At 65.6% G+C, this 24,464-nt stretch overlaps 4 protein-coding genes across 5 annotated transcripts; 3 read left to right on the plus strand and 1 right to left on the minus strand.

The window, feature by feature from the left end:
- The first annotated feature begins 69 nt into the window (after positions 1-69).
- AMPD2 (adenosine monophosphate deaminase 2) lies at positions 70-9,869 on the plus strand. The gene is made up of 18 exons (XM_021527642.3): positions 70-168; positions 1,629-1,759; positions 3,094-3,224; positions 3,511-3,579; positions 4,137-4,248; positions 4,347-4,533; positions 4,619-4,760; positions 4,848-4,937; positions 5,186-5,315; positions 5,418-5,612; positions 5,777-5,908; positions 6,003-6,166; positions 6,278-6,404; positions 6,490-6,653; positions 6,742-6,862; positions 6,935-7,108; positions 7,934-8,044; positions 8,812-9,869. The coding sequence occupies exons 1-18, from the start codon at positions 99-101 to the stop codon at positions 9,019-9,021; spliced, it is 2,460 nt and encodes an 819-aa protein (XP_021383317.1). The 5' UTR covers positions 70-98; the 3' UTR covers positions 9,022-9,869.
- Positions 9,870-10,073: 204 nt separating this feature from the next.
- Positions 10,074-12,579, plus strand: LOC110469194 (glutathione S-transferase 2). Of its 2 annotated transcripts, none has more exons than XM_021527724.2 (8): positions 10,074-10,212; positions 10,351-10,426; positions 10,758-10,822; positions 10,896-10,977; positions 11,056-11,156; positions 11,336-11,431; positions 11,500-11,610; positions 12,407-12,579. In XM_021527724.2, exons 1-8 carry the CDS (start codon positions 10,177-10,179, stop codon positions 12,500-12,502), a joined length of 663 nt encoding a protein of 220 aa, XP_021383399.1. In that variant the 5' UTR covers positions 10,074-10,176; the 3' UTR covers positions 12,503-12,579. The 2 variants fall into 2 exon arrangements, with proteins under 2 accessions (XP_021383399.1, XP_021383400.1); XM_021527725.2 differs by having other exon boundaries at positions 10,926-10,977.
- Positions 12,580-14,210: 1,631 nt separating this feature from the next.
- LOC110469179 (glutathione S-transferase Mu 1-like) lies at positions 14,211-18,047 on the plus strand. Its single transcript, XM_077789050.1, has 8 exons — positions 14,211-14,287; positions 15,656-15,731; positions 15,811-15,875; positions 16,455-16,536; positions 17,076-17,176; positions 17,454-17,549; positions 17,627-17,737; positions 17,820-18,047. The coding sequence occupies exons 1-8, from the start codon at positions 14,255-14,257 to the stop codon at positions 17,913-17,915; spliced, it is 660 nt and encodes a 219-aa protein (XP_077645176.1). The 5' UTR covers positions 14,211-14,254; the 3' UTR covers positions 17,916-18,047.
- A 935-nt stretch (positions 18,048-18,982) lies between these two features.
- EPS8L3 (EPS8 signaling adaptor L3) lies at positions 18,983-23,657 on the minus strand. The gene is given in 19 exon segments (XM_077789007.1): positions 18,983-19,000; positions 19,259-19,391; positions 19,483-19,619; positions 19,682-19,765; positions 19,850-19,946; positions 20,037-20,095; positions 20,098-20,139; positions 20,141-20,249; positions 20,338-20,486; positions 20,580-20,654; positions 21,067-21,131; positions 21,207-21,306; positions 21,389-21,686; positions 22,216-22,301; positions 22,374-22,511; positions 23,058-23,213; positions 23,297-23,361; positions 23,454-23,527; positions 23,617-23,657. Coding segments are annotated over 19 exon segments (1,926 nt in total).
- Positions 23,658-24,464: the final 807 nt, after the last annotated feature.

Genomic DNA, 24,464 nt, shown 5'->3' on the forward strand with positions numbered 1-24,464 from the left:
CTCGTCACCCCCCGCCCCCATCACCATCATCACCACCATCACCATCATCACCGCCAGCATCAGCCCCTCCGCTCCTCCCCGGCCCCCCTGGAGCCGCCATGTCCTCTGCCCCCCCGGCCAAGTGTCCCTTCAAGAAGCGGGGTAGCCTGCAGACCCCCAGCCCCGCAGGTGAGACCTCCCCCCAAAAACAGCCCGCAGCCCACGGGGACACGCAGGTCACGCCCAGCGCGGGGGGCGCGGTGCGGCGAGCCGGGGGGATCGGTGTGGGCTGCGGGGGATGCTCGGAGGGTTTGTGGCGGGGTGGGAGCCAGCACCGTATCCCGGCACCGGGAGGGTGGCAGCGGGGACCCTGCGTGTCCCCTCCCGCCAGCGCCCCGGTGGCGCAGTGAGAGCGGAGGAAGAGGAGGGGGAGGAAGGAGGGGAGCGCTGGGGGGTGTGGGGGGCGGGCCCGGTTTGGAGGGGCAGGGGGGCGATCCCGCGTGGCGGTGGCACTGCGTGGGCAAGGTGGCGCGTTGTGGTTGGCGCCCGGCTGGCGCTGCTGAGAGAGGGTCTCGGCGTGTCACCCACACGTGGGTGGCACACGTGTTCCAGGTGGATGGCAAACGGTGCTGGTGACACAGGGTGCTTGTGGCAGTGATATCACCGGGGTGAGGTGGCACTTCGGGGTTGTCACCTGGCTGGTATTTCTGGCCGGTCTAGGGATGTCACCGGCGCTGCCCCTGGCTCTGGTGACCCACATTTGTCCTGGGTGGGTGGCACAGGGTGCCTGGATGGTGGCACGAGGCGGGCGAGGTGGCACTTTGGGGTTGTCATCTGTCTGGCACCCGTGTTGGGGACAGTCTCGGAGTGCCACCAGGGCTGCCACCTGTCACATGTGGGCAGCATAGGATGTATCCTACCCTGGGTGACACCATGCCCCAGGTGAGGCACCAGCAGCACATCCTGCTGACACCAGTGCCATCCCTGCCTTGGGTGACACCACCCCAGCCCCCCCACACTTTCCAGTGGGGTGGAGGCTCAAATTCGGGGCTCAGGAGACCTGGATCTTCTGCCCAGGCTGTGCTGGGTGGAGGGGCTCTTACTGGTGGACCCAGTTTAACCAGTAGGACCTGATTTCGGTGCCCCCCCAGGCAGGTGTGTGGTGGGTTTGGGGTCGCAGAGGAGGGTGTTGGCATTGGGGGGGCACTGGGCACCCCCCAGCCCGATGGCCCCGTGCTGATGGGAGCAGGGGGGCGAGGGGCAATGGGAGGTGTTTGGAGGGGGGACGATGTCACCTCCCCTCCCCTGTGATGGAAAGGATGGGATGGGGGCAGGGAGGCAGCACTGGCGGAGGGAGTGGACCCCAGAGTTGTGCCCCCCATGCCATGGGGGTCCTGCAGCCCGGCCCTGAGCCCCTCACTCACTGTTGGCTTCTTGCAGCCCCCAATGGAGCCAGCAGCCCTCCCAGGGGGATTAGAGAGGGGGGGTCCCTCTTGCCCTTGAGCTGCCTCAGTTTCCCCATCATCCCCATTGGGAAGAGCATCCCAGTTCCATGGTGGGGAGGGGGAGCTGTGGAGGGGCTGATTAACCCCTTCCAGCCCAGGTGGGGTTCCAGACCCCCCCAGCTGATGTTGTCCCACTCCCTGCAGAGCTGCGGGGGGGGCCAGGGGCCCGACCCCTGCAGTCAGCCTGGTCCCTGCCTGGGACCCCCCATTCCCTGAAGCATTTCCCAGTGGATCTGCGCACTTCCATGGATGGCAAATACAAGGAGATCGCTGAGGTGGGTCTGGAGCACCAAGTTTGCCAGGTCTGGTGGGGTGGATGTATATTGGGGGAGTGGGGGGGGTTCTCCCTTCCATCCTTCCCACTCCTATCCTCCCCAAACCTTCCTCCCTTCCTACTTCTTCAGCTCTGAGTGTGGAAATCCTCTGAGTGTGAGCCTTTCTCTGCCAGCCCAGGGGTTGAGGCTGCACCCGGCTCATGGCCAAGCTGCTCTGGGCTGAGCCCGTGGCAGGGCTGATGCTGCACCCAGGTCATGGCAGGGCTGCTCTGGGCTCAGCTCACGGCTGGGCTCAGCTCACTGCAGGGCTGCTCTGGGCTGCTCTGGGCTGCTCTGGGCTGCTCTGGGCTCAGCTCACTGCAGGGCTGCTCTGGGCTGCTCTGGGCTGCTCTGGGCTCAGCTCACTGCAGGGCTGCTCTGGGCTGCTCTGGGCTGCTCTGGGCTCAGCTCACTGCAGGGCTGCTCTGGGCTGCTCTGGGCTCAGCTCACTGCACGGCTGCTCTGGGCTGCTCTGGGCTGCTCTGGGCTCAGCTCACTGCAGGGATGCTCTGGGCTGCTCTGGGCTGCTCTGGGCTCAGCTCATAGCAGGGCTGCTCTGGGCTGCTCTGGGCTGCTCTGGGCTCAGCTCACGGCAGGGCTGCTCTGGGCTCAGCTCACTGCACGGCTGCTCTGGGCTGCTCTGGGCTCAGCTCATAGCAGGGCTGCTCTGGGCTGCTCTGGGCTGCTCTGGGCTGCTCTGGGCTCAGCTCACTGCAGGGATGCTCTGGGCTGCTCTGGGCTGCTCTGGGCTCAGCTCACAGCAGGGCTGCTCTGGGCTGCTCTGGGCTGCTCTGGGCTCAGCTCACTGCAGGGCTGCTCTGGGCTGCTCTGGGCTCAGCTCACTGCAGGGCTGCTCTGGGCTGCTCTGGGCTCAGCTCACGGCAGGGCTGCTCTGGGCTCAGCTCACAGCAGGGCTGCTCTGGGCTGCTCTGGGCTGCTCTGGGCTCAGCTCACTGCAGGGCTGCTCTGGGCTGCTCTGGGCTCAGCTCACTGCAGGGCTGCTCTGGGCTCAGCTCTGGGCTCAGCTCACAGCACGGCTGCTCTGGGCTGCTCTGGGCTGCTCTGGGCTCAGCTCACTGCAGGGCTGCTCTGGGCTGCTCTGGGCTCAGCTCACGGCAGGGATGCTCTGGGCTGCTCTGGGCTGCTCTGGGCTGCTCTGGGCTGCTCTGGGCTGCTCTGGGCTCAGCTCATAGCAGGGCTGCTCTGGGCTGCTCTGGGCTCAGCTCACGGCAGGGCTGCTCTGGGCTGCTCTGGGCTGCTCTGGGCTCAGCTCACGGCAGGGCTGCTCTGGGCAGGAGCTGTTTTGCCGCTCGCTGGCCGAGAACGAGATGCGCACGGCTCCGTACGAGTTCCCTGAGGAGAGCCCCATCGAGCAGCTGGAGGAGCGGCGCCAGCGCCTGGAGCGCCAGATCAGCCAGGACGTCAAGTAAGCCTGGGGGGTTCCCCCGTACCGCCCCAAATCCCCAGAAGGGAGCCCTGCATGGGGCCAGGCCACCTCCCCCCCCAGGAGGCTGTCTCTGTGCCAGCTCTGTGTGCCCTCTCCCGTGGGTGTCGCACTTGGTGTCCCCTTTGCAGTGAGTTTTTGGCTGGTTTCTGTCTGGTTTCTGTTGTTTTGGCATTAACGGGGTGTTTTCTCTCCCCGGCCCCCCCATTTCTCTCCCCCTCGTCCCCCCGGCTGTCCCCCCCTTCCACCGCCGCCTCCTTGTCCCCAGACTTGAGCCCGACATTTTGCTCAGAGCCAAACAGGACTTCCTGAAAATTGACAGTGCTGCGGACTTACAGTGAGTGTCCGGCTCGGTGTCACCGGCCGGGGCCACGGGGGGGATCGGGGACCCAGCTGGCCCCGCTCTGACCCAGCACACCCAAGCATGGAGCCAGGAGGTCCCTCCCAGCCACTCCTACTGACACTGAATGCACCTGGGGAGGGGGGTTGGGTGAGCTGGGGGTCCCAGCTCTGCTGCTGGCACAGGACCCCTGTCCTGGCCCTGCTTCCCCTGGATGGGGGGTCTGACTGTGTGTCCCCCTCCCTCCTGTCTCCGCTTGGGAGCTGTCTCTGTCGTGAGTTTTTTTGTTCTTTGTGCCCTTTCTCCTCCCCCCCCTTTCATCGTGCTCATCAGGGCTGAGGGATGTGTTTTGGGAAGGGGGACAATGCCACCACCAAAGAGGACACGGGTGGCACGGCTGCCACAACCTCGTGGTGGCATCCCTGGGGACAGCGTCACCATCCTGCCACGCCAGGGCTGGACACAGTCCCTGGCGTGGGGCTCTTGCTGCTGTTGGCGTACACGGGAACGGGGCAGACCTGTCATTGTCCCACTGGCCACGTCTGTCCCCACAGGCTCTTCAAGGAGCAGAATGACAGCCTGGTGGACCATGTCCCCAAGGAGCGGGAGGCGCTGCTGGAGCGAGAATTCCAGCGGGTCACCATCTCTGGGGAGGAGAAATGTGGGGTGAGCCTCCCCCTGACCCCCCTGGAACCCAGGCAAGGGTCTCCAGGCTGCCAACCCCAGCTTGGGGGGTGGTTTTTTGTTTGGTGTCCCCTCTCCAGGTGCCCTTCACCGACCTGCTGGACGCGGCCAAGAGCGTGGTGAAGGCGCTGTTTGTGCGGGAGAAGTACATGGGGCTGTCGCTCCAGAGCTTCTGCAAGACCACGGCTCGCTACCTGCAGGAGCTCTCCGAGAAGCCCCTGGAGACCCGTGGCTACGAGGAGGTGCCCGAGACCCCCGTGGCTGCTGGTGAGCACGCTGTGGGGGGGTCTCAGCGCCGAGCTGGGGTGCTGCAGGAACTTTTGGGGTGATGTTGGATGTCTCCTGACTGCAGATGTCCCCGTGCACCCCCCGTTTGCTGAGCAGCACCCCTATGAGAAGTGCGATCCCCAGAACATGCCGGCGGACCTGGGCTTCGGGCTGAAGATGGTGGATGGTGTCGTGCATGTCTACACCAAGCAGGACATCACTGACAAGTGAGTTGTGTGACAGGGAGGGTCCTACCCATTGGGGTGATGGTTTTTTGGGGGGGCTGTGTGACTCCCACATGTGTCCCCCGCCAGGAGCACGGAGCTGGACCTGCCATACCCCGACCTGCAGGAGTTTATCGCCGACATGAATTTCCTCATGGCTTTGATCATCAACGGGCCCATGTAAGGGGAAGGGTCCCACAGGGGGGGTGCCACCCTGAGGGGCAATCTCATGATGGGGGTGTGACAGGACCCCAGGGACAGCCCCAAGGACATGGCAGTGACTCTGGGACACGGTGCTGGTCTCTCCCACGTCTACGCTCACCTGTGTCCAAGAGTTCACCTTCTTATATCTGTGGGGACACCAGCCTTTTGGGGCTGGATGTTCTTCCTCTCCCCCAAACTGAGCTGCTCTTCTCTGTTTTGGGCAGCAAATCCTTCTGCTACCGCCGGCTGCAGTACCTGAGCAACAAGTTCCAGATGCATGTGCTGCTCAATGAGATGAAGGAGTTGGCAGCCCAGAAGAAGGTGCCTCACCGTGACTTCTACAACATCCGCAAGGTACCTGTGGATCCCGAGCTAGTCCTGGGTCCAGGGGGGTTCCTGGCTTGACTGGGGAGCTCTTGCAGGGTCTCAGGGCTGAGCATCCCCTCACTGGTGCAGGTGGACACCCACATCCATGCGTCGTCCTGCATGAACCAGAAGCATCTCTTGCGCTTCATCAAGCGGGCAATGAAGAAGCACCTGGATGAAATTGTCCATGTGGAGAAGGGGAAGGAGCAGACGCTCAAGGAGGTGTTTGAGACAATGAACCTCACAGCCTACGACCTGAGTGTGGACACGCTGGATGTCCATGCGGTATGGGAGGCTCCCAAACCCTGGGGATGAGCGGAGCCCCCAGCCCATCCTTGGTTGGGGCTCGGGATCTTCTCCAGGGGTTTTTCTGGGGCACGGGGGTTGGTGGGGGCTGTGGATGGGGGTGGGTGATGAGGACTCTCAGGTCACACCTGTCCCACGCTCAGGACCGGAACACCTTCCACCGCTTCGACAAGTTCAACGCCAAGTACAACCCCATCGGGGAGTCCATCCTGCGGGAGATCTTCATCAAGACAGACAACCGCGTCTCGGGGAAGTACTTTGCCCACATCATCAAGGTGGGCCACCTCCCCTCCTCGTGGTGGCGGTGCAACCCACGTCCCCTCCCCGGTGGCCAAGCAGTGACGGTTGTCACTTGTCCCTTCCCGTCAGGAGGTGATGGCAGACCTGGAGGAGAGCAAGTACCAGAACGCGGAGCTGCGCCTCTCCATCTACGGCCGCTCCCGGGACGAGTGGGACAAGCTGGCCCGCTGGGCCGTCAGCCACCGCGTCCACTCCAACAACGTCCGCTGGCTCGTGCAAGTGCCCCGGCTCTTGTGAGTAAAGGGGGACAGGAACCCCTCAGCTGGGCTGGGGAGATGCGGCCCACCCCACTGCTGGCTGGGGTGGGGGGAAGGCCAGCTCTGAGTGGGGTCCATTCCCTGCAGTGATATCTACCGGACGAAGAAGCAGTTGGCCAACTTCCAGGAGATGCTGGAGAACATCTTCCTGCCGCTCTACGAGGCCACGATCCACCCTGCCCAGCACCCAGAGCTGCACCTCTTCCTGGAGCACGTGAGTGCTGCTCCTGGGGACACCCCAACCCAAACCCAGCGGGGGCGAGGGGTGGCATCCCACCCTGGGGCTGTCTCTCCTGCAGGTGGATGGCTTCGACAGCGTGGATGATGAATCCAAACCAGAGCATCACATCTTCAACCTGGACAGCCCTTTGCCGGGCAACTGGGTGGAGGAGGACAACCCCCCCTACTCCTACTACCTGTACTACATGTATGCCAACATGACGGTGCTGAACCACCTCCGGCGGTAAGGACGGCCCTGGCCCGGAGCCCGCGCCCCCGGGAGGTTCTGGGGGGGTCAGAGGGGGATGCTGACAGTCAAACACCCGCTGCAGGAAGAGGGGCTTCCACACCTTTGTCCTGCGCCCACACTGTGGTGAGGCCGGTCCCATCCACCACCTCGTGTCGGGGTTCATGGTGTCAGAGAACATCTCCCACGGGTTGTTGCTGCGCAAGGTGAGCGGGGACGGGGTGCCTGGGGGGGCTGGGGGTGTGGTGGGACCCCCCCTTACCCTGCTGTGCCCACAGGCCCCTGTGCTGCAGTACCTGTACTACCTGGCGCAGATTGGCATTGCCATGTCCCCGCTGAGCAACAACAGCCTCTTCCTGAGCTACCACCGCAACCCCCTGCCCGAGTACCTCTCGCGGGGGCTCATGGTCTCCCTCTCCACCGACGATCCCCTCCAGTTCCACTTCACCAAGGTGAGCGCCTGGGCCCCCAGGAGGGGCTGTGGGGTGGGCACGGCTGGGTGGTGGGATGATGTGGGGTGTAGGAATCCAAGGCTTCCCTCTGGCTGCCCTAAAAAGCCCAAGACCCCAGCAAGAAGTCAATAAGCCCCCTTATACAGAGCCCCAAGAGACACTGTCTCTAATCTCTGTCCATTAAAAAAAGTTTTCAATCTTACAAAATAAATTACAAGCTCTAAGTGTTTAATATAAGTAATAATAAAGTATAACACAAGTACAAAAGTAAAATTTTAAGATTCTAAATTAAGAGTTCAAAAAAGAGACGAGATAAAAGAAATTAAGTGTATCTTATCCTTTTTCTTCTTCTTCATGCCCTCCATGTTTCACTATAGTATTAACATTTTTCTATTCGTTTCAGCTAAAAACACACTATTCAATGTAAATAATACATATTAGCACATTATTATAAATATAACACACATAGTTTCTAATATATAATATTTATAACATCCCACTAAAAGGCAAAGCCCCACATGCTGCCCTGCAAAACAAACCTACAGCAGGGCAGCAAAACATATTAAAAATAAACAAAAATAAACAACCTTAAAAACCAACACAAACAAATTATAACTTCTTTAACGACAAAGCAAAAAAACCCAAAAACTTTCTACAATCTCAAAATCATCAATACCCCAAATTCCAGCAGGGTGGGGCTGGTGGTGAGGTGGGGCCGTGGGCAGCACCGATGGATTCTGCTGATGGTGTGGGGGGCTAGGGGAGGAGGGGAGCCCGTCCTGCCCGAGGGGTCTGTGTGGCACAGCTGAGGCTGTCGGTCCCCAGGAGCCGCTGATGGAGGAGTACAGCATCGCCACCCAGGTGTGGAAGCTCAGCTCCTGCGACATGTGTGAGCTGGCCCGGAACAGCGTCCTCATGAGCGGCTTCTCCCACAAGGTGAGGCCCGCTCCCTCATTCCCAACTCTGCACTTTGCCTATTCCTAATTCTCCTTTGCCCCCATTCCCCAATTCTCCCATTCATTTTCCCAACCCCCTTCCCAATTCCCATTTGCCTCTGTTCCTCCATTCCATCCCCAATGCCCACATTCGCCCATTCCCAATTCCCAATTCCCCCAGTCCCAATTCCCATTCCCACCCAGTTGCCCATTCCCACTCCCAGTTCCCCCAGTCCCAGTTCCCATTCCCACCCAGTTGCCCATTCCCATTCCCAATTCCCCCATTCCCAATTCCCCCATTCCCAATTCCCATTCACACCCAGTTGCCCATTCCCATTCTCAATTCCCGCATTCCCAATTCCTATTCCCACCCAGCTGCCCATTCCCATTCCCAATTCCCCCATTCCCAATTCCCAATTTCCATTCACACCCAACCCATTCCCACCCAGTTGCCCTTGCCCATTCCCATTCCCAGTTCCCCCATTCCCAATTCCCAATTTCCATTCACACCCAGCCCATTCCCACCCAGTTGCCCATTCCTGCTCCCAGTTCCCCCATTCCCAATTCCCATTCCTGCCCAGTTGCCCATTTCCAATTCCCCCATTCCCACCCAGTTGCTCATTCCCAATTCCCATTCCCACCCAGTTTCCCATTCCCACTCCCAGTTCCCCCGTTGCCATCTGCCCATTCCCATTCCCCCTCCATGTGCACTGGGAGCACTGGGAGCACCGGGGCAGCCACGGGACCCTCTCCCACCTCTTCCCACAGGTGAAGAGCTACTGGCTGGGTCCCAACTACCTGAAGGAGGGTCCGGAGGGGAACGACATCCGCCGGACCAACGTCCCCGACATCCGCGTCAGCTACCGCTTCGAGACGCTGTGCCAGGAGCTGACGCTCATCACGCAGGCGGTGCAGAGCGCTGAGCTGGAGCCCATCCAGGAGGAGGACGTGCTCACCATCTCCCTGGGCACCCACTGACCCCCCAGCTCCCCCCCGGGCCCTCCCGGGCTCCGCCGCCGTCCCCCCTCCCGCTGCCTCCTGCCCTGGGAAGGGGCCGCTCCTGCTGCTGTCCTGGCGCCACCGGTGCCACTGCAGGGGATGGAGTTTGTCGAGTCCTCTCCGTTTCATCTTGGTTTGGTCATTTTATGGGTGGCTTTTTTTGTCTTTTTCTGTTGTTTTTAACTGGTGTCTCCTTGCTGGCTTGGGCCCTGCTGGGCTTGATGGCACAAGGTGACACAGGGGAGGGCACAGCCAGGGGTTCCTGGATTTACCTCCCAAGCTGAGGACACGGTGACAAGTCGGGGGTGCTGGGTGCTGGCGTGGTGACAGTGTGGGAGTCCCAGCCCAGCCCCACCTGGGTCCTGATGCTCTTTAACCCTGGTGCCCTCTCAGCCTCTTCTTCCACCCTGTGGGGACAACCAAAGGAACCCAGGCCTGAGGTCTCTGCTGTCGGTGGGGACGCAGTGGCCCAGAGGACAGGGGGATGGTGCCTCCTCATCACCACAGGGAGGAAGGCAAGGGGTGGGATGGAGAATGTTGCATCCTCACCACCTCAGGGACGAAGGGAAAGGGGACCAGGTGACAAGTGTCCCTGTCCCCAGCACTCCCAGGAGATGTTTGTTTTTGGCCCAGATCGGGCTGGACCAGGCTTCTCCCATCCCGGTGGGGCAGTACCCCCTCTATCCCTGCAGTCTCCCATCCCAGTGCTGCTCGTCTGCATCTGGAGCCGGCATTCCCGGGAAAACCTAATGGCGACTAGCAAAACAACAAACTTCCGAGAAAAAAAAACCTAGCCAAGCATGATAAATAAAAGTATTTAAGTAAAACACTGGAACTGAAAGTGAGGGGAGGGAGGGGGCGCAGCCCCAGAGGGAAACTGAGGCACGGAAGGGGGTTGTGTGTCCCCTCATGGCTTGGGGTTTGGGGGTCCCCAGGTGAGGTGGGAGGATCCGGGGGCGGATTCCGAGCGGCGGTGGCAGCACCAGCGCTGGCGGAATGCCCTGGCACCCTGCCCACGGCGCTGACGCCAGCGGGAGGGCACAGGGGAGGTCCTGCCCCGGTCCGTCCCGGTCCTGCCCCGGTCCGTCCCGGTCCGTCCCGGTCCGTGTTCTCGCAGAGCCTCACCGTGTCGCCATGGTGGTCACGCTGGGGTACTGGGACATCCGTGGGGTGAGTGGGACCGAGGGGTGCCAGGGGCACGCTGGGGACGGGGGTGGGCGCGGGTTTGGGGGTGCTGGGGGGTCCCGGGGTGTGGGGGAGAGGTCCGGGGGGGCTTTGGGGTGCCAAAAGCGGGTGCTGTGCCCCCAGCTGGCCCACGCTATCCGCCTGCTGCTGGAGTACACGGACACGCCCTACCAGGAGCGCCAGTACCGCCCTGGCCCAGGTGAGGGGGGCAAGGGGGTGGGACCCCAAATCCCACCGTCCCCCCGCCCCTCGTTCCTGCCGTGTCAGAAAGGGGGCGACGCCCCCACTTCGCAGCGTGTCCCGCCGCCCCAGCCTCCCCTGCCAGCTCGGGGGGTCACCTTTGTCCCCCCCATTCACCCCCCCCAAGTAAAAGGGACCTTGACCCCTCTCAGGGGCAACGTTCTCCCTTATCTGTCCCGGAGGGGTCACGGCTGCCCCGGGCGGGGGGGGGGCACCCCCAGTGCATCCCCCCATTGCTGTGGGTGCCACAAGTGGGGCAGGAACCCCCCCAAATCTCTCTGCCCCCCCAGCCCCTGACTATGACCCGAGCGACTGGACCAACGAGAAGGAGAAACTGGGGCTCGACTTCCCCAACGTAGGTGATGGAGGGGTGGGAGGGGTGGGGGGGTTGGGGGTCTCCGGGCTGACCGCACCCCCGGCACCCCCAGCTCCCGTACCTCATCGACGGCCCCACCAAGCTGACGCAGAGCAACGCCATCCTGCGCTACATCGCCCGCAAGCACAACATGTGTGAGTGGGGGTCCCCGCGCCCGGGGGGGGGGTCCCCGGGGTTTTTGGGGGGTGGGTTGACACCTCCCCACCCCGCAGGCGGTGAGACGGAGGAGGAGAAGCAGCGCGTGGATCTCCTGGAAAACCAGCTCATGGATTTGAGGATGAATTTCGCCCGGCTCTGCTACAGCCCCGACTTTGTGAGTGCCCCCGTGGGGGTCACGGGGGGATGGATCCCCCCGAGCCCCCGGGGCTGATCCCCCCGTGGGACACGCCAGCAGCAGCACGGGGCGCATCCCTCAGCTGGCTGCAGTCGGGGTGATGCCCCGGGGTCCTGGGGGGAGCAGCACCCCCGAACTGTGCCCTCTCCGCCGTGCAGGAGAAGCTGAAGCCGGCGTACCTGGAGCAGCTGCCGCAGAAGCTGCAGGAGCTGTCGAGGTTCCTGGGCTCCCGGCCCTGGTTCGCAGGGCAGAAGGTAAGTGGGGACGCTGGGGGGTTTTGGGGAGTCCCTGTGGGCTCTGACCCCCCCTGCGCCTCCCCCAGCTCACCTTCGTGGACTTCCTGGCCTACGACGTGCTGGACCAGCAGCGCATGTTCGTGCCCGAATGTCCCGAGCTGCGGGGAAACCTGGCCCAGTTCCTGCAGCGCTTCGAGGTGAGCAGGGCAGGGCACAGCCCGGGGCCACCGCCGTGTCCCGGCCCCACCTGCACCCCGCTGTCCCCACCCGCCACCCCCCGTGCCCGTCACCGTCCCCGACACCTCCGTGCTGTGTCCCTGTCCCACCCCAACCCTCATCCTTAAATCCCCGCAGTTTCTGTCTCCATCCCCATTCCTGTCACCCCTGTGACCCCATCCCTGACCCCTGGAGTCCCAATCCCTATCCCTGACGCCCCAGTGTCCCCACCACTGACATCCCAATGTCCCCATCTCATTCCTGGCACCCCAATGTCCCTGTCCCAATTCCTGACACCCCAGGGTCCATCTCTGTCCCCATCCCTGACCCTGTGGTGTTCCCATCCCTGTCCCCAGCACCACGGTGTCCCTGTCCCCATCCCAGTGACCCCATCCCTGTCCCAAACACCCTGATGTCCCTGTCCCCATCTCAGACATCCCTGTCCCCAACACCCCGGTGTCCCTGTCCCCATTCCAGATATCCCATTGTCCCCATCCCAGTCATCCCAGTGACCTCATCCCTGTGCCAAACTCCCCAGTGTCCCTGTCACCATCCCAGTGACCCCATCACTCTCCCCAGCATCCTGATGTCCCTGTCCCCATCCCAGTCATCCCAGTGTCTCTATCCCTGTCCCCAACACCCTGATGTCCCTGTCCCCATCTCAGACATCCCTGTCCCCAACACCCCGGTGTCCCTGTCCCCATCCCAGACACCCCAGTGGCCCCACCCCTGTCCCCATGGTGTCCCCATTGTCCCCACGTGTCCCTGTCCCCCCAGGCCCTGGACAAGATCTCTGCCTACATGAGCTCGGGGCGCTTCATGAAAACCCCGATTTTCTGGCGCCTGGCGAAGTGGAGCAACACCAAGGAGTGAGGGGCTGACCCCCCCGCGCCCCCAAATCACCCCCAGAACTCCCCAATAAAGCATGGGGCGCTCCCCCTTGTCTGTGCTGTGTGGGGGACACTGAGCTGTGGTGGGAGCTGCGGGAGCCCCTCATTTGTGGGGTGACCCCTGGGGGACGTTGGACCCTCCTGGATCCTGGGATGGGGGGAGCCGCCCCCCCCTGCATCCCCCGGGTCAGGGGGACCCCCGTGGGCACTGTGGGGACCGAGGTGGGGTCCCTATCCCCCCCGGGATGGTGAGACCCCCCCTGAAGCTGAGGGGATTGAAAGGGGGGACCCCAGTGAAGATTGGTGGGGTGTCACAGAGGTGATATCCTCACAGGATAAGGGGGCTCCCATGGAGTTTGGGGGGTTGCAAATTTCCCCCAGGAAAAGGGGGAACCCATGGAATTTAAGGGGCTGCAGAGCCCCGGGAGAAGGGCACCCCGTGGAGTCTGTGGGGTTACAGTGCCCCCGAATCCAGTGGTCCCGTGGGGATGGATGGGGTGTGTCACACAGCCCCTAGGATAGGGAGGAGCCCATGGAATTTAGGGGGTGGCAAACACACGGGGATGGGGAGGGTCAGAGGTCCCCCTGTTGAGGGGAACCCCCCCCAGAAGTTGGGGTGGCCGCAGACACCCCAGGATGAGGGGGACCCCATGGACTTTGGGTGGTCACAGAACCCTCACGACAAGGGGGTTCCCATGGGGATGGGAGGGACGCAGAACTCCCGGGATTTGGGGAGCCCCACGGGGTTTTGGGGGCTGTGGAGTCCCCGGGATAAGGGGGTTCCGTGGGGATGGGAGGGAGTCACAGAACCCTCTGCTAAGGGGGACCCCATGGAGCCCGCAGAGCTCCGGGGTGAGGGGGACCCCAGGGATGAGGAGAACCCCTGGAATAATGGAGCCCCCGGGATGAGGAAAGCCCTCGGGATGAGGGAGACCCCCGGGATGAGAGGGACCCCGGGGATGAGAGGGACCCTCGGGATGAGAACCCCCTGGATGAGAACGCCCAGGATGAGGGAGACCCCGGGGATGAGGACAAACCGCGGTATAAGAGGGACCCCCAGGATGAGAACCCCCGGAATGAGGAGGACCCCCAGTATGAGGAGAACCCCCGGGATGAGAAGAACCCCTGGAATAAGGGAGACCCCCGGGATGAGGAAAACCCCCGGGATGAGGAGAACCTCCGGGATGAGAGGGGGTTCCCGGGATGAGAACCTCCGGGATGAAAGCGATCCCTGGGATGAGGAGAACCCCCGGGATGGGGGAGAACCCCGGGACGAGAACCCCCGGAATGAGGAGGACCCCCAGTATGAGAAACCCCGGTATAAGAGGGACCCGCAGGATGAGAACACCCGGAATGAGCGAGACCCCCGGGATAAGAGAGACCCCCGGGATGACGGGGGGTTCCCGGGATGAGAACCTCCGGGATGAGAGGGACGCCCGGGATGGGGGAGAACCCCCGGGATGGGGGAGAACCCCGCAACGAGGGGGACCCCGGGATGGGGCGGAGCCCGATCCGGTAAGCCCCGCCCCGCCCCGCCCCGCCCCGCCCCGCCCCGCCCCGCCCCGCCCCGCCCCGCCCCGCCCCGCCCCGCCCCGGCCCCGGCCCGGCCCGGCCCCGCCCCGCCCCGCCCGGCCCCGCCCCGCCCCGCCCCGCCCCGCCCCGCCCCGCCCCGCCCCGGCCCGTCCGAGCTCCGCCCCCCGCGGGGCGGGGCCGGGGCGGGGCGGCGATCGCGGCCATGGCGGTGCTGGGGTACTGGGACATCCGCGGGGTGAGCGGGACCGCGGCCCGGGACCCCCGCCCCGGGACCGCCACCCCGGGACCCCCGCCCCGAGACCCCCACCGCCTAGGGACCCCCGCCCCGGGACCCCCGCCCCGGGACCCCCACCCCCGGGACCGCCACCCCGGGACCCCCGCCACCCCCGGGGGGACCCCCACCCTCGGGACCGCCACCCCGGGGCCCCCGCCCCGAGACCCCCACGGCCTAGGGACCCCAACCCCGGGACCCCCACGCCGGGACCCCCGCCACCCCCGGGGGGACCCCCACCCCGGGACCCCCACCACCCCTGGACCCCCGCCCCGAGACCCCCACGGCCTAGGGACCCCCACCCCGGGACCCCCACCCCGGGACCCCCACCACCCCCGGGACCCCCGCCACCCCCGGGACCCCCACCCCGGGACCCCCACCACCTAGGGACCCCCGCCCCGAGACCCCCACCCCCGGGACCCCCACCCCGGGATCCCCACCCCGGGACCCCAACCCCGGGACCCGCACCCCGGGACCCCCACGCCGGGACCCCCCTGCACGGGGGAGGGCCTGCAGGGACCCCTGAGAGGGCTCCGGGGCTCCCCCTGCGCTTTTTGGGGGGACTTAAGGGGTGTCCGGGGTTCCCCCCGTTCCATGGGGGTGTTGGGGGGGGTCTCCGGGGGTCCCTTTGGTCTTTCGGGGGTCGCAGGGGATGTTCGGGGGGTTTGGGGGGTCCCTTCTGGTTTTGGGGGCGGGGCTGTGGCGGTTCCACCGCGCTTTGGGGGGGCTGCGGGGGTCTGTGGGGTTCCCTTTTGGCTTGGGGGGGCTGTGGGGGTCCCTCTGTGCTTTTGGGGGGCAGCGAGGGCTCGTGGGGGGGTCCCGTTTATCTCGTAGGGGGCTGCGGGAGGTCCCTTTGGGCTTTGGGGTGTCTCGGGGGTCTCCCCTGGCTCCTGGGGGTTTCTGGGGGGTCTTCGGGGGTCTCCTGTGGCTTTTGGGCTGTTGTGGGGGTCCCTTGGTGTTTTGGGGGTGGCAGCTGGGGTGGACCCAGCCTGGGGGGGATGGCGAGGGACCACCCTTGTGGGGCTGCGGTGAGTCCGTGGGGTCCCTCCGGTTTTTTGGGGGGTCTTGGGCTGTGCTCCTCACCTTGGGAGGAGCTGCAGGAGCCCCTCTGGTCTTTGGGGGGGTTTGGGATGTCTTGTGGGGTCCTGCTGAACTCGGGGGTGGGAGGATGTTGCTTTTGGGGTGGGTCCCCTGTGCAGGGGGTACTGGGAAGGGGGTGCAGTTTGCCTTCCCCTGTGCCTCAGTTTCCCCACGTGTGAGCTGGTTGCAGGCTCACTCTGGGGGGTGTTTTTGGGGGTGTTTTTGGGGCGTCTCACCGATCCCTCTCCCCAGCTCGCCCACGCCATCCGCCTGCTCCTGGAGTACACCGAGACACCCTATGAGGACAAGCTGTACAGCTGTGGGGAAGGTGAGGGGGGTCAGGGGTCCCCACAGCACCCTCAGCCTCTTTTGGGGTGCACATCACCCAACCCCCCCTTCCCTTCCAGCTCCCGACTACGATAAGAGCCAATGGATCAACGAGAAGGAGAAGCTGGGCCTTGACTTCCCCAACGTAGGTGCTCGGGAGCTGGGGGGCTGGGAGGGGGGTGTCCTGGTGTCCTTCTGTCCCCTCCAGCATGTCCCGGTGTCCCCACGTCGCTCTGTTACCTCCAGCATATCCCCATGTCCCTCTGTCCCTTCTAGCATGTCCCGGTGTCCCTGTGCCCCCATGTCCCTGTGTCCCCGTGTCTCTGTGTCCCTGTCCCCATGTCCCTGTGTCCCCATGTCCCTGTGTCCCCATGTCCCTCTGTCCCCACATCCCTCTGTCCCCATGTCCCTCTGTCCCCATGTCCCCCTGTCCCCACATCCCCCTGTCCTTGTGTCTCCTGTGTCCCCACGTCCCTGTGTCCCCATGTCCCTGTGTCCCCATGTCCCTCTGTCCCCACGTCCCCCTGTCCCCACCTCCCTATGTCCCCTGTGTCCCCATGTCCCTGTGTCCCCACATCCCGGTGTTCCCATGTCCCTGTGTCGCCACGTCCAGGTGTTCCCATGTCCCTGTGTCCCCCATGTCCCTGTGTCCCCATGTCCCTGTGTCCCCTGTGTCCCCATGTCCCTGTGTCCCCTGTGTCCCCATGTCCCTGTGTCCCCCCAGCTCCCGTACTTCATCGACGGCCCCACCAAGCTGACGCAGAGCAACGCCATCCTGCGCTACATCGCCCGCAAGCACAACATGTGTGAGTGGGGGGATTGGGGAATTGGAGAGGGGTTGGAGTGGGGTTGGAGTTGGAGGGGGATTGGAGTGAGATTGGAGGGGGGATTGGAGGGGGATTGGAGTAGGATTGGAATTAGATTAGGGTTCAATTGCATTTGGGTTAGTGTTGGATTACAGTTGGGGTTGGAGTTGGATTAAAGTTGGGATTGCAGTAGGGTTGAGGTTGGAGTAGGGTTAGTATTAGGGTTGGGTTGGGAGCTGGAATTGGAGTAGGGTTGGGGATGGGATTGGAGTAAGGTTGGAATTGAATTGGGGTTCAGCTGGGCTTGGTTTGGGGTTGGACTTGGATTGGGGTTCAGGTTGGAGTTGGGGTGAGCATGGGGTTGGAGCTGAAGGTAAATGGACCCAAAGCCAGCAGCTGAGCTGGGACCAGGGAGGGTTTGGGGTGCAGGGCTGGGGTCAGGGGGGGTTTGGGGTGCAGGGCTGGGGTCAGGGAGGGTTTGGGGTGCAGGGCTGGGGTCAGGACAGGTTTGGGCCCCCAGTGCTGAACCCTCTGTGCAGGTGGTGAGACAGAGGAGGAGATCCTGCGTGTGGACATGCTGGAGAACCAGATCATGGATTTCCGCATGAGCCTTGTCATGGTCTGCTACAACCCTGACTTTGTGAGTGTCCTGCGGGCTGGGGACCCTGTGCCAGCACTGGGGACCCTGTGCCAGCATTGGGGACCCTGTGCCAGCACTGGGGACCCTGTGCCAGCATTGGGGACCCTTGTGCCAGCACTGGGGACCCTGTGCCAGCACTGGGGACCCTGTGCCGGCATTGGGGACCCTGTGCCAGCATTGGGGACCCTGTGCCGGCACTGGGGACCCCATACAGGGAGGGTGCTCCCCATGGGGGCAGGCTGGGGCTGCCCATCCTCACCCTTCCTTCCTCCCTCAGGAGAAGCTCAAGCCGGGCTACCTGGAGCAGCTCCCGGGGAAGCTGAAGCTCTTCTCCAACTTCTTGGGGGACAGAAAGTGGTTTGCAGGGGAGAAGGTACTGCCAGGGCTCCCGAGGGGGCTGAGGGGCTGGGGAGGGGGTTTGTCCTCACTGTGTCCCCCTGATGTCCCCAGCTGACCTTCGTGGACTTCCTCATGTTCGACGTGCTGGATCAGAACCGCATCTTCGAGCCCAAGTGCCTGGAGCCCTTCAAGAACCTCAAGGACTTCGTGGAGCGCTTTGGGGTGAGCAGGGGCACCCCGAGGGCACCCCTGGGTGGGGGCTGCCGCGGTGGGGGCACCCCTGACGCTCCGTGTGTACCCCCAGGCTCTGGAGAAGGTGGCTGCCTACTTGAAGTCCAGCCGTTTCCAGAAGATGCCCATCAACAACAAGATGGCCAAGTGGGGCAACAAGAAGCTGTAGGAGCTCAGCACGGGGGCTCAGAGGGTGGGGGGAGTCCTGACCCAGCCCCTCCAGCACCCTCCATCCTTCGGGGGGGGCAGCACCACTGCCATGACGCCCCCCAAGACAATAAAACGCTTTTTAGATGTGGCAGCCTGAGCCCCCCACAAGACTTATGGTGTTGGGGGGGGCACTGAGGTGGGGGGTACCCCGTGTGGGGTGAGCGGGGGTCCCTGCCCCGGGGGTCCCAGCCCCGTGTTGTGGGTTGGTTTGGGGCACCCAAATCCGTGTGGCTGGGTTGGTTTGGGCCCTCCTCTTGCCCTGGGAAAGGGAAAGGAGCCCCACTCCTCATTAGCACGTTCCTAACGAGCTCTAATGAGGCAGCCCGGACAAAGGCCGGGGGGAGGGAACCTTGGTGCCCTGCCACCCACCGGGGTGCGGAGCGGGGTGGGCTGGGGACAGCCCTGTCCCCTGGGGCCCCTCGCTGCCACCGACTCGCAAAGATGGGGACCAGGAGTGTGCTTGGGGTGCTGCGGGGGTGAAATGCTGCATCCCTCTCCCTGCCCTGTCCCTATTCCCCTATTCCCCTGTTCCCCATTCCCCTTGTCCCTCTCCCTGCCCTGTCCCTATTCCCCTATTCCCCTATTCCCTTGTCCCTCTCCCTGCCCTGTCCCTATTCCCCTATTCCCCTATTCCCTTGTCCCTCTCCCTGCCCTGTCCTATTCCCCTATTCCCCTATTCCCCATTCCCCTTGTCTCTCTCCCTGCCCTGTCCTATTCCCCTATTCCCCTATTCCCCGTTCCCCTCGTCCCTCTCCCTGGCCCCGGGCTGCCCCCCAGACTCTGCACACCCCACTGCTGTCACTTTTATTTTCCACATCAATTTACATTTTGGGGGTGCAAAGTCGCTTCACGGCGCCGGACCCCGCCGAGGGGGGTGCCTGCCCCCCTCCTTCCTTCGCGGGGGATTCTCTGATTTCAGGCAGTGGTTCTCTGTCGTGGGGGGGGTGGGTTCACCCCCAAGTCCAGCCGGTCCCAGGGTGCTCCATCGGGGGGGACGTGATGGGACATCGGTGTGGCCTCGGTGGCTCAGTCCCTGGGACCGATCTGCAGAGGAGGGGATGGGGGAAGGGGAGGGGGCACGGGGATGAGGGTCCCTCCTCACCATGGCCAGCCCGGGCCGGGGCTCTGGGGCCGAGGTTCTGTCACCCACAGGGGTGAGGAGGGGGCCGGGGGTCCCACACCCCCCGGGACCCCTGGGCCGGGGCTGGGCGTGGAGGTCCCGCCAGGCCAGCCAGGGTGGGGAGGGGGCGCGGGGCCGAGGGTCCCGAGGTGGGGCGGGGGTCCGGGGTGGGAGTGCCTCACCCCCAGGGATGTCCGGATGGGGGACAGCTTGAAGAGGACCCTCCGCCACTCCTCGGGACAGACGCCGCGCAGCTCGGCCGGGCTCATCTGCAGCAGCTCGTGGCCCCGCAGCACCCCCAGGGTCCGCACCGTGCTGCGGGCGGGCCGGGGTGAGCCGGGCTCGCCCCCCGCCCCAAACGGACCCACGCGCGTTCTGCGGGGAGGGGGCTCAAGGGACCACCTACATCCGCGAGAAGCCCTTGTCCATCAGCCAGGCCGTCACCTCCGCCGGCGAGGAGCTGGGTTGCAGGGTGGGGGGACTGTCCTGGAGCGGGGCACAGAGGGAGGGGACATCGCGGTGGCCCCCGCGTCCTGGGGGGGTCTCGGGGAAGGGAGGGGACAGAGGCCGCCCACCTGCCAGGCGCTGCGCCCCGGCTCCGGGACGGGCTCCAGGATGTTGCCGGGGACGTGCCCCCTGTCCCCCCGCTCGTCCTGCACCAGCCACCACTTCCTCTGCTGGTCCAAGACCTGCGGGAGGTGACAGGGCAGGGCCCCGCGGTCCCCACTGCGTCCTCCCCACGAGCACCCGTGGAGGGTCCCCCCCGTCTGTACCTGCAGCGTGTCCCCCCTCCTGACGCTCAGCTCCTGCGAGTTGCGAGCCTGGAAGTCGTACAGGGCTCGGACCAGCCCCTGGGCAGGGAGGGGGGATCTGGCGGCGGTGAGGGGGTGGATCAGTGCCCAGCCGGGGGGCACAGCTCGCCCCGACCCTCGGCACGCGTGGGGAAAGGGGGGCACTCACTCTCGGCTGGGATTGTCCCTCCAGGCGGGGGCCGGTGCCTGCGCGGGGGGCAGGGACGGGGAAGGGCGGCGCAAGGGAGTTGGGGAAACTGAGGCAGGCGCTGGGGTGTCCTGGAGGCCCCCGCGGCGTTCCTGCTCCATCACGGGGGGCAGCCACCCGTCCGAAAACACCGGCGTGTAGGCGGGCACCGGGGCGCTCTCGGGGTACTCGGCCCTGCGACACCGGGGAGGGCACCGCGGTGGGCGCTGTGACCCCCCCAAACCCAGACCCCCTTTCTCGGTGTCGGGGGGCCGGAGCCCACCTGGACTTGTTCCAGGCGGTGCCGAGGCTCTTCCAGACGCCGTAGTCCTCGTCGCCCAGGCTCTCCTCGAGGAGCTGCAGCGCCTCGGGCAGCAGCAGCGGGCTCCGGACCGCCGGGGCCAGGCCGGGGCTGGGGCTGTGCTCCAGCGCCTGGGGGCAGCACCCCAGGATGGGGGCGGTGAGGGGTGAGCCCCACCCGTGTCACACATTTTGGGGGGTGGGACCCGCTCGGGGGGCACTCACGAAGGACAGAGCTGAGAAGATGAGGCGCAGCAGCTCGAGGGGGTCGGGGTCCGTCACGTAGAGGTGGCTCCGTCCCTGTGGGAGGGGGGGGTGTCCCCACGGAGCTCCCCCTGTCCTCACACAGCCCCCCCAGCCCCACGGAGCCCCCCAGCCCACCCACAGCTCTCATCCCTACACGGACCCTCCACCCCACGCATCCCCTCCGTCCCCACAGAGCCCCTCAGCTCACCCTCATCTCCCTCACCCCGAGCAGCCCCTCCACCCCACGGAGCTTCCCCGTTCCTAACCCCATGGCCCCCCGTCCCCACACAGCCCCACTCCCCACGTTCTCATGCAATCCCCATCCCCACACCCCCCATTCCCACAGGGCCCCATCCCCACGCAGTTCCCCGTTGCCCCCATCCCCCACACTCCCCCCCATTCCCATTTAGACCCTTCCCCACATCCCCCCCACCCCCAGCCTCCCCTCCAGCCCAGCGGGACCTACCAAGAGGTTGAGGGCGTATTTCACCTTCTGGAAGAAATCCGTGTACTCATCCCTTGGGGGCAGCGCTGGAGGGGCAGAGCCGGGGGCTGGCACCGGGAGAGCCCCGAGCAGCCCCCCAGGGACCCCCCCTCCCTTCCTACCTGGCTTCTTCGGCTTCTTCTTCGTGCTGGCCGAGCTCAGCGCCGCCTGCAGCCGGCCCATGAAGAGCTCCAGGTCGCCCAGGACGTGGTTGAGGATCTCCTGCGGGGGCAGGGGGGCGGTGTGTGCTGGGTGGGAGCTGCGGGGTCCCCACCCGTGGGGGCTCGGCCGGCTCGGGACTTACAACATCTCGCTCCGCCTCGGACACGGCCTGGGCGGGGGCTCGGGGCCGTGCCATCCGCGGGGCGTCCGGCGCACCTGGTGGCACCGGAGTCCCCAGCATCAGCCCCGCTCCTGGGGAAACTGAGGCACGGTGCGGTGCCTCCCTCCCCGGCCGAGACTCACGGTAGTCCGAGGCGAGCAGCCCACGCTGGGGGGACGCCCCACGCCGGGGGAACACGTAGGGGTCGGGCTCGGGGGACTCTGCCCAGCGCTCCGGGGCCGCGTACGGCGGGGCCGGGCTCGGTGGCGAGTCCGGGCTGCTCCGGGGCCAGCGGGATGGGGAAGGAGAGGGTGAGCTGAGCGTGGGGGGCGGTGCGGGGTGGGGGTACGGGGTGGGAGCGGGGCGATGCCGGGGATGGCTGTGGGGTCTGTGGGGTCAGAGGGAGGAGGAGCGCAGCGATGGGGAATAGGGCGGGGGGCGCGCCGTGCCCGTGGGGGTGAGGGGACCCCGAGCTCACGGTTGCCGTGGGGGCTCGGTGCCCGCGGGCATGAGGAAAAGGGGCTGGGATGGGGGGGAGTGAGCCTGTGGATGGGGTCAGGGGGTTGGGCCCATGGGGATGGAGTGGGGGGAAGGAGGCTGAGGCCGTGGGTGGGTGGGGGTTGTCCTCACGGCGTGGGACAGGATGGGGGGGCTGAGCCGGCAGCTGGGGCACTGCCCTCCTTCACCCCTCAGCTCGGGGGGCTTCGTGCCCACGAGGAGACCCCATGGCCGGACTCACCGCGATTCGGGCAGCGGCACCGGGGGGCCCAGCCGAGCTGTGTCCGGGGAGGGGCCGCAGCGCCACTTACCCGCCGTACCTGTGCCCGTGGTGATCGCTCTGCTCCTCCTTCCTCTGCCTCAGCACCTTCTCCAGGCTGCTCCGCAGCGTCTCTGCCTGGCACGGACCCGCTGCCCTCAGAGCCCATCCCGGGGGGCTGCCCCCCATCTTTCCCCGCCCAGGGCTCACCCCCAGCCGCTCGCACTGGAAGAGCAGCACGCTGCTCCTCGGCGGGCTCCGCTCCTGGACGCGGACGGCCAGCACAGCGTTGCCCAGGCCGGCCGAGCATCCCTGCACGCTTCCCAGCGGGAAAGCCTCCAGCTCCTCCTGCGAGGCGGAAAACGGGCTGCTCAGTCCCCCAGTGGCTAGGAAAGGGTTAAAGGGGGGCAGGTGGGACTGTGGGGTCGGGCTCGTGGGGTGTGAGGTTTAATGGGGGTGGTGGGGTGGCATAGGAGGGGGATAGCAGAGTCTGGGGGTGGGGAAGGGGTGGGTGCCAGACTGGGGGTGCCAGGGCTATAGGAGCTGCCAGGGTGGCGGGCACTGGGGTGTACTGGGGTTTGGGGGTACCTGGGCAGGAGGCGTTCGGGTTTTGGGGGGTCCCATAGCCAGGGGGTACCGGGGTTTGGAGGTACCGGGGTTTGAGGGTTCCTATAGCCAGGGGGTACCGGGGTTTGGGGGTTCCCATAGTCGGGGGTACCGGGGTTTGGGTGTTCCCACAGCCGCGGGTTCCGGGGTTTGGGGTTGCCCTGGCCAGGGGGTACCGAGATTCAAGGGGTGCCTTGGTTGAAGAGTGCTGGGCTTTGGGTGTGCCCTGCTCGGGGATACCAGGATTCAGGGGGTGCCGGGCTTTGGGGTGCCCTGGCCGGGGCGTACCTTGCTCTCCACATCGCTCAGCACCAGCTCCTGGTCCTTGACTTCCAGGATGACATCCTGCCCCCAGATCCGCCCCTGCTCCTCCAGCTCCTTCAGGCGCCCCAGGCAATCCTCGGCGCTGCGGAGCTCCCGCTCCAGGTGCATCGTCAGCAGGTGCTGGGGGGGACACGGTGCCACACGGTGCCACACGGGCCCCTGGCAAGGCTGGGGGGCGCGGGGCAGTTTGGGGGGGCTTCTACCTCAACGTGGTGCTGGAAATCGTTCTGGAGCTTGAGCAGGGTCTGCCCGTAGTCCTTGCGCTGGTCTGAGGGCACACGCAGGGTGAGGTGACAGGGACAGGCTGGGGGCGGTAGCGGGGGGCACTAAAGGGGTTTTTGGGGTGCAGCCCTCACTCACTGTAGATGGTTTTCCCGGTGAGGCGGACGAAGCTGTTGGAACGTCGGAGCGGGCTCCTGTCGTCATATTCACTCCTGGACGGACAGAGGGACATTTACACCCCTGTCCCCTGTGCCTCCCACCCCTCGGGGGTCCCCGGGGTGGGACCCCGCTGGCCGCTCACCGGGACGGGCTGCTGCTCCAGCGGCCGAAGGGGTCCCCCATCCTGCCGGGGGGCAGCCAGAGCGTCTCGATCCTGCTGTGGGATGCTGGGCGTGGTCCTTGTGCCACCCCAATGTGTCCCCAGCCCCCCATCCCGGGCGGTGCCGACACCCTGGTGGCCACCGGGACCGCCCTGACCCCCCTCTCCGTCCCCCCGCTCCATCCCAGCCCGGGGGGATCGCCGGCGGCCGAAGCCGAACCCCAAGTGCCGAGGTGGGGTCGCTGCCCCGGGGTGTCCCCCCCGCTCACCTCGCTGGCTGGCTCCGCCGCTCGGGCCGTGGCTGCGGAGGGTGACAGGGGCAGGGGACAGGGCTCGTCGTCGGCACCGCACCCAGCTGCTCTTTGCCCTCTCGTTAGAGCAGGGGAGGGACGGCGGGGACACGAGCACCTGGCACAGCACCACCCCCGCAGTCACCCCGCGCAGGGCGTGCTGGCCCCGGGGCACCCAGCGGGAGCGGGCCCGGGCTGTCCCCAGCCCAAGGTCCCCCGCCCCGGGGCTGGGTGTCGGTGACGTCCCGCCCGGCAGGACCCAGCCCTGCCACGCACAGGACTCTGTCCCTGCCCGCGGGGTAATCCCGGGCTCACCAAAGCTGTCCCTGCCCGGCAAAGGCTCCCAGGGTGGTTGGTACCGAGGCAGGAGCCGGGCTCAGAGTCCAGGATTTGGGTGAAGGATGGCTGCAGGGAGGCATCACCCCCAGAACCGGGGGTCAGCTTGGCTGGGGGGACACGGGGTGCCCGCGGGTCGGGTCTGTGGGGTTGAGGTGACCCTCTGAACCACCTCTCCCGGCGCGGGATGTGGGGTTTGGGTTC

The sequence above is a fragment of the Lonchura striata genome, chromosome 30, assembly GCF_046129695.1.
Source record: "Lonchura striata isolate bLonStr1 chromosome 30, bLonStr1.mat, whole genome shotgun sequence".
NCBI lineage: Eukaryota > Metazoa > Chordata > Aves > Passeriformes > Estrildidae > Lonchura > Lonchura striata.

Bases quoted from the DNA above. Each gene is read 5' to 3' on its own strand.
- AMPD2 (XM_021527642.3), top strand. From the start codon at position 99: ATGTCCTCTGCCCCCCCGGCCAAGTGTCCCTTCAAGAAGCGGGGTAGC. The intron at 6,167-6,277 runs GTGAGTAAAGGG...CATTCCCTGCAG, and splicing joins GTGCAAGTGCCCCGGCTCTT to TGATATCTACCGGACGAAGA. The intron at 7,109-7,933 runs GTGAGCGCCTGG...GTCGGTCCCCAG, and splicing joins TCCAGTTCCACTTCACCAAG to GAGCCGCTGATGGAGGAGTA.
- LOC110469179 (XM_077789050.1), top strand. From the start codon at position 14,255: ATGGCGGTGCTGGGGTACTGGGACATCCGCGGG. The intron at 16,537-17,075 runs GTGAGTGGGGGG...CCCTCTGTGCAG, and splicing joins CGCCCGCAAGCACAACATGT to GTGGTGAGACAGAGGAGGAG. The intron at 17,738-17,819 runs GTGAGCAGGGGC...GTGTACCCCCAG, and splicing joins ACTTCGTGGAGCGCTTTGGG to GCTCTGGAGAAGGTGGCTGC.
- LOC110469194 (XM_021527724.2), top strand. From the start codon at position 10,177: ATGGTGGTCACGCTGGGGTACTGGGACATCCGTGGG. The intron at 10,427-10,757 runs GTGAGGGGGGCA...CTGCCCCCCCAG, and splicing joins CCAGTACCGCCCTGGCCCAG to CCCCTGACTATGACCCGAGC. The intron at 11,611-12,406 runs GTGAGCAGGGCA...CTGTCCCCCCAG, and splicing joins AGTTCCTGCAGCGCTTCGAG to GCCCTGGACAAGATCTCTGC.